The 8045-nt window shown below is 36.2% G+C and overlaps 1 protein-coding gene across 1 annotated transcript; it reads left to right on the forward strand.

Annotated features, from left to right (window-relative positions):
- The first annotated feature begins 5379 nt into the window (after nucleotides 1-5379).
- On the forward strand, nucleotides 5380-7074 carry LOC113318887 (protein DOS2-like). The gene has a single exon (XM_026567168.1). It carries the CDS (start codon nucleotides 5481-5483, stop codon nucleotides 6858-6860), a length of 1380 nt encoding a protein of 459 aa, XP_026422953.1. The 5' UTR covers nucleotides 5380-5480; the 3' UTR covers nucleotides 6861-7074.
- Nucleotides 7075-8045: the final 971 nt, after the last annotated feature.

The following is an 8045-nucleotide window of genomic DNA, read 5'->3' on the forward strand; positions in this document are numbered from 1 at the left end:
ATCAAGTGATTCTAAACCACAGAGTGCGTTTACAATTAGATATAACGCTCACTTATAGATTGAAGCAATCAGGCGGATGTGGTATACCCGGCTAAGTGACTATTTGATTTGAAGGGGATAGACATGTAAGTTATTTTTCCTTACGTGTTCACAAGAAAGTTCTTAATTTAGAATTGTATCTATCTATGTCGATGGCACAGACATGATGGGTACTCTTGATGTAATAAGAGACCTTAAAAGCTATTTGGAATCCGAATTTGAGATGAAAAATATGTGAAAAGGAGAGGGTACCCAAATATACCTCAAGCTAAAACTTTTCCTTCCTATAAGTCCTTTCTCCGAAAGTGATTGTCTATGGACGGAGTTGAGACAATGCAACTAATCGGTTCACACTTTGTGTGATCGTCTATGGATACGAGATCGAGACAATACAACAACAAAGTATGTTTACTTGATAAAAATGTTCAGACTTAACCAAACACAATAGGATTGCTTATCAAGTAAATAGAAATTAACGTCTGTGTAATTTACTTCAATTATAATAAAACAATTATAATGCGGAAAATAAAAGTAAATGACACAGCAAGATTTTGTTAACGAGGAAACCGCAAATGCAGAAAAAACCCCGGGACCTTGTTCAGAATTGAATACTCTCAGGATTAAGCCGCTACACAAAATTAAACCAACTTCGTATAGTTGAGACCAAGAAACTAAACCTATAGTTCACATAGTTCCGAATGTATTCCCACGCCTCCAACTTATGAATAAGTCACGTACTTGGAACAATTTCTTTGGTTCGTATTACAAAAAGTAAAGGAACAACAAATCTGCTTGGTAGCAACTCTCTTCAACCAAGTGATGTGAGTTCGACAAAGGCTCTTCTGTTTATCTCAATAAACTCATTCGTCAGGTTCTTAGATCTATCTCATTCTCAACTACCAAAGGTAATTGTTAAGATTTTGCAATCAATACTTTTAATCACAAAGAATTGTATTGATGCCGATTTACACAACTAATAAATCCAATCTACCACAAGGATAAGCCGATTATAGTTGGATCCTCTATACCGAAACAAGTACTGTGCATATCAAAGATTATGAACCCGAAATCAGAAATCTTCAATATCTTCTTTGTCTTCAAATCTTCTTAGATCTTCAATAAACGCCTGCACACAACAACTTGAATCTCTTGTGATCAATCACGCACAGAACGGAGTCTGTTAATAATGGATTATCACAAGACGTCTTTAGATATACAAACAGTCTAAAGATCCCTATCGAAACTTCGATCTAGTTTGAGTAAATCTTATATCATAAGAGAAGATTCTCAAGCATAAACAAACTAGGTGCAATCAAAGTTCAACCACCGTTCGTCAATCAAATCAATCGAAAACACAAGATAAACCGAAATTATCTAGTTTCCCACCAACGGTACTAATAGAGCTTCTCAATTCCAAAAAAGACTTTAAACTAAGCGGCCGTAAGAGATTTCGCCTAATTAGGTTACTCTTCTTTCCGAATAGGCGGCTTCACCAGTAACAATACAACCAATGAAGTTTGCTGTTACGAAGGATTAGTTTGCTAAAAATACAAACTTCAAGTATTTATAGACAAGGAAGTTTGGACACCAAGGAATTTCCAAAACCGAAAATATTCTCAAGATATGCAATATATTCCAAATTATGTTTCCATAATTCCTGGAAATGCTCTGTCCTTACTATGTTAAAAGTATGTCGACATCCTTACTATGTAAGTCCTCTTTCATACTTACAATCTTGAAACCGTTAAACAAGTTTAGAATTGGTTCATCTGACTTTCAAGAACTATGTGATTGATCAAGAACACTCAATCACCAATCATGGGTTTAACGGTTCTACCAAAACAAGTTTCGGTTCTACCTCCATGTGAGTATTGTGCATAGTTACACTAGCTTTCCGAAATTCGGTTGACTAGGTACTAGGATTGGTTCCCCACATATATATGGTATCTAACTTGAATATGTTGCACATGTCCATAGGATCGGTTCCCCTTTTCCTAAAAACGTGTTGCACATGTCCATAGGATCGGTTCCCCTTTCTACTAAAACATGCTACACCTCGTACAAAGATCGATTCCCCTTTGTGATATGTTGCAACTCTTACTATGATCGGTTCCCCTTTAGCCAGAGTCGGTCTTACACAAAATCACAAACTCGATCATACCATCTCAGGTGATTACTTAAGATCGGTTTCACTAATAAAAGTCATACCAATACATAAGTCATGCCTTTGTGAATAGTTTTACCAAGAACACAAACAAGTCATGAGCGGTTATACTAATCACACATATTGGTTGTTCACAAGATATGCAATGAATAACAATACCAATAACGCCTGGCGATTTCCTTTTCGATTCACAAAACAAGTTCATGAATTTACTTCCTTAAAACACATGTAAAACATTGTTTCCTAGGATGAAATCCTCACCTCATACCCATACATAATCATAATAGCATTTAAACGATTATGTCGATGTCTTATCTACAAAGTTTAATGGTTAAGAAATAAACCTCGTATTGTATTCCTTAATACTATGTCTATCTAGAGCGTTCATGCTTCACAGTTTTGTTTTCAATATGCACGACTTGAAAGATACGTTAGGGAATGAAACAGTTCAAGTCAAATATCACTAACCTCAAGTGGAAGGATGATGTTGTCGTTGTAGCTTCTTAATTCTTCACTTCTTCAAGTCTTCGCAATACTTGTAATGTCTCATATCCTAATACTTTCAATCTAACCTATATGAAGTTGAATTTAGTACATAATCAAGCGACTCTTTAAATGATTTTTGATTCACTAAAATATAACAACCAAACTTGACATACCAACGCTTGGTGGGTTCAACCGAGCTATGCTCTAACAATATGGGAAAAGCTCGACCGAATACTGAGCTTGTGGTACATTATCCCACCAGTTTGCATTTGTCTAAAGTTGTTAGGAAATTTAACAAAGACATGCATCCTGATAGCACTCCCATGATTAGTCGAGGTTCAAATGTAAGTAAGTGACCATTTCGTCTAAAGGAAGTTGACGAAGATGTGTTGGGAGATGAAATTCCCATATCTAAGTACAATAGACACATTGTTGTACTTAGTATAATAATGTACTCGATAAAATTTTGCATCCTTAGGGAACTTGTTAGCTAGATATAGCTCAGCGTCGACGCAACGTCATTGGAATGGTACAATGAATGTAATCATGTACTTAAAAGTAACCATTGATATAAGTTTGTTTTATCCCTGCAGAGACATAAAAGAATGCTAAAGGAACTGCAATCCAAAGGTTGTTGATTATGAAGGAACAATAATCTCTTGTCCAACGAAAGTAATCATGGGGAGATATGGTAGACTGTTTTCTAAGTCATTACCAATATTCAGATTCGAAAAATACATGACTAAAGGAACTTTCTGGAACAACTCTGAATGTAATCAGGTGGGATGCCGACATCAGGGGGAGGATCCAAGGATATGATGTCGACATATTTTACTTCGAAATTGAAGCAGTGTAGTACTCTTTTTCCCTTCGATCGAGAATAGTTTTTTTCCTTTTTCCCTTCGATCGAGAATAGTTTTTTCCAAAGGGTTTTTTACTCGACAAGGTTTTTAGCGAGACAATACTAAAAACATTAAGTATGTTGAACGTTGAAGACATAAAGATCGCGTTGATATTACTGAAAATATCTGAATCAAAGAAATGAAATGTGATAGTCTGTTAAGCAATGTAACTTCCAGAATCAACAACAGGGTCTTATAAACATTCAAGTCACCAAAGTAAAGTGTGATAAACTCCTTTTGAATGCATTACACTAATTAAAATTGTCTGTCATCAGGGGGAGCATCTAATGGTGTGTTGCACTATTTTCCTTCACCGAGGTTGCTTTTTCCCACAGGGTTTTGTTACTCGACACGATTTTTAATGAGATAACAACAAACACCGAGAATGTAATTTCCCAATTTATGCTATTTTCTTTATCACGAGGATTTTATGCCTTTAGAGTTGTGAAGCAACTAGTCCACATCAACAGAGCAAAGTGATCATCTATAACAGGTCACCTTTACTTGCATCTGTCACGTTGTACTCTTTCCCTGCGTCAAGGTTTTGTCCCACTGGGTTTTTCCTTGTCAACGTTTTAATGAGGCAACATATTCGAGTCGAACTATATTCTACGTTTGCTTAATGTTGTACTCTTTTTCTTTAGTTCAGGTTTTGTCCCTCTGGGTTTTCCTGACGAAGTTTTAACGAGGCAATTAACTTAGACTCATCGGTCTTTGAAGATCGTATTGCATGTGATAAATTACATGTAAAGTACGAGACAACATGTGAAGTATTACATGTGAATAGTTGTACCAAGGTTTTGTCCCACTGGGTTTTTCCTTATCAAAGTTTTAATGAGGCAATTGATTTCGGCACAAGTCATCAAGGAGAAAACAAAATTTGAAGAACTATATTCGAAGCACTCTATGTGAAACACTGCATACAGAGTTATTGGACCGCACAAGGGGGAGTGTTGTAGGGCCTACGGCCCATGGATGTGCCGCCCAACTAGCTATACCTAGGGTTTCCCTTACATGTATATATATGTTATTGTGTAACCTAGCTGTTGATCAATAAGAAACTCTGCCTCTTTCTCTATCATTTTCACCTTTATCACTACAAAAATAAGTTCATTTTAAAGTTAATTTACAAGTAGATTTTTAATTTCAATGTACTTTTTTTAATTTTCAGAAGTAGAATTTTAATTTCAATGTACTTTTTAAATTTCTTCAAAAAAACATTATAACATTATTTTGCAATGTAATGAAAGAATTACTTAGTTTGGTGAGTTTTCAAAATTTGAAACAAACAACTGTTGGAACAAATTGTCAAACATTTCGAACAATTGATGGTGTAACTGGAATGTAAGAAAACATGGTTAAATAAACGTTTAATTACCGATGGTGTAAACTAGGTGCAGGAAAAAAATGGTCAAACTTTGATGGCGCTTATCAATTCAGTGCAGAAGTGTTGAGTTGTATCATTCCGCGCTGACAAGCTGCGACTTTTAATTCAGTGCAAATATCGTGGAATATTCCACTATACGTTGAACCAAACTGCGAAAAACTGATTTTCTCCGCGTTGAACCATTGAGCGAAACCATCTCGCTACTAGTTCACACGCGAGATATATTTAGAGAGAAGTAATGTTAAAAAAATAGATAACATTTTTTTCTTATCTGCAACGTTTTTTTGTCTAATCTAACAGACAAATTTAGCCCATATGACTTAGCCTAACCACAATCCCATCTGCCAAATTGGCTAGTCATCGACTGCGTTCTCTTGATAGATCATGGCAATGATAAGTGGCGCTATTAGAAAATAGGGCATCATTTGGATACTCACCCACTGCTTTCTCTTCTCCCTTTCATCTATCAAAACCGCATTCTCTCTAGTCGATCCTTTGTCCAATGGATTTGTTCAAATCAGTATTCTCAGAAGATCAACAACCATCCGATCCATCAGATCTCAGGAAAAATGATTCATCTGAATCACCCAAACAAGAAAATGTTCAAGATCAATCAGATTCTTCAGTCGATTCTCACTCAGATTCTTCTATTGGTAATACTTGGAGTTTTGGAGGATTAATGAAAACCTTAACGACAAAATCTGAATCAGTGATTCAAACATATAAACGAGATCTAGAAGAATTTAGTGCTGGATTAAAGAATGAAACGGTTGCTATTCGTGAAGTTGCTAGTCGTGCTGTCAAAGAAATTCCTGTTTCAATTGAAGCTGGAGCATCTGTAGCTCAAGGATCACTTGAATCGGTTTGGCGTGGAACAGCTGAGATTATTTCTCAAGGTAAAGATGTCATTCTTTCTGCTGATTTCGAAAATGCATCGAATAATTTTGATAGTAATAATCAAGAACGTAATTATAATATTAGGAATTCGAGAACATATAGTAGTAGATTTGAAGCGAATGTGTATGCGATTCAGAATGATATGAATACTTACACGGAAGAGTTAATCGATTTGGATGAGTTTAAGAAATGGAAATCAGGATTTGATTTAGAAGAGAAAGGTGAAGAGATTGAGAATTTACTTGACGAGAATAATGTTATGGAAGGGATTTATTCGAAACTTGTTCCTAGCGTTATTGATAGTGAGACATTTTGGAGTAGGTATTATTTTAGAGTTTATAAACTTGAGCAAGTTGAAGATGCCAGAGCTAATCTTGTAAAGAGAGCAATTTCAGTGGATGACGAGGAAGACTTGAGTTGGGATGTTGATGATGATGAGAGCTCTAATAAATCCGAATCTAGGGTGGATTCTTCAGTTGCTGAAGATTTGGAGAAAAAAGAAACTAAGGAACTACAGAGTGAGATTGCGGTAACTGAAAATAAGTGTGTTGAAGAATTACAGGTTGAGAATTCTAAGGTTGCTGATAGCAAGAGTGAAGATAAGGCTCCTGCAGAGGAAGTTGATGGCAAAAATGAGTCTGAGGAGAAAATGGCACCTGGAGGAAAAGTAGAAGAATTAGAATCAGAAAGTAATGACAAATCTGGAACGAAATCAGATGAAAAGGTGATTGTGGAAGGGAAAAATGAATCTGGTGAATCTGTCAAGTCCAGTGAACTGTCAGGAATTTCTGGTCAGGTGGTTGTATCTGAGGAAGAGGATCTTGGTTGGGATGAGATTGGAGATGTTGGCAGTGGTGATGAGAAGAAAGCGACTATTAGTAGCAGCCATAGGGATGAATTGCGCAAGCGGTTGAGTACTGCTAATGAAGATGAGGATTTGAGTTGGGATATTGAAGAGGACGAGGATGGATCTATCAAGCATTGAACGAAGTTCAAATCTAATGGTTTGTGCACATTGTAATGAAAGCAGTATTGCATTTTCCCCCTCTTATTACTCTCTTCAATGTGCATCTTGCAAGTGTTTAATTATGTGAATTCATGAATGCTTTGTCTATGTAGTTCTGTTCCGTAAATATATGTTTGTTGTCTCTTGAGCAGTACCTAATGATGAATCAATCTTTTTATTCTTTCTTCATAAAGATATAGTTGTCGTTGCAGTCTCTCACTGCAGTTAGCACACTTTAGGACAGTCATTTCATCTTTCCAGTGGTCTGGTTTGCTATTTTAGTGTTTAAGTTCTTCCATCAGTTTTTAGACTTGAATGGATTAAATTGAGCATAATACATTGACAAATAAGAAGGTGAGCGAAATTGCTCTCATTATAAAAGTTTGAAATTTGGACTTTGAATTTTATGGGGGGCTTTGTTTGTAGAATTTTGGCCTACTTGTTGGATCAAAACTGACTCGACTCATAAGCAGTCTACTGTGTCTCTCCCCAAAGATCTATCTTCTGTTTTTTTGCAGGTCACATCTGCTGACCAATGATTGGTCATTTTCTTTTGTTCTTTATATACTCTCAGAACAAGAAACAAAACCCAGTGAAGTTCCTTTTCAAAACATTGCTGCAGATCTATCAATTACTAACTCGAGTTTTTGCATGGTTATAATCCCCCACAGCAGTGATATTCATGGCTACTTCAGCAGTTCTTCAACATACTGCGCAGGGTTGTTCAAATTCCAATTGTATCATCGGACTCAAGACTTGCCAGAATGATACAGGTCATGACACTTGCCAGAATCAGATTCTGTTCCATTGGATACTCATTAGATTGGTGCATGTGGTCAAGGAATGCCGGTTTGCATAAGCTAATGGTATGCCCAAACCCTAAAGACTAAGCCATAATCCCATATCGATTAGATGAGGAGAGGTGTCTTCTCGAAGGTTTCACCTATTTGTCACCCATACTTTTCCTATTTGCCACCTTCCCTAAAATATTAAAACTAATTCTACTTTTAAATTTTTCTTTTTCCTTTTTTTTAGTGCAGATTCAGTCTCATTTGGAGGGAAAGCTAATCTGCAGATTCAGTCTCATTTGGAACAGACTCATTAAGAGTAGTTCTTCCGATGGCTGAATCCGTATGATAAGCATCCGCTGAAAAAGTTACATGA

Source organism: Papaver somniferum, chromosome 10 (assembly GCF_003573695.1).
Source record: "Papaver somniferum cultivar HN1 chromosome 10, ASM357369v1, whole genome shotgun sequence".
NCBI classification, from domain to species: domain Eukaryota; kingdom Viridiplantae; phylum Streptophyta; class Magnoliopsida; order Ranunculales; family Papaveraceae; genus Papaver; species Papaver somniferum.

What these genes read in the sequence shown, in the direction of transcription:
- LOC113318887 (XM_026567168.1), top strand. Translation starts at nt 5,481, where the DNA reads ATGGATTTGTTCAAATCAGTATTCTCAGAAGATCAACAACCATCCGAT.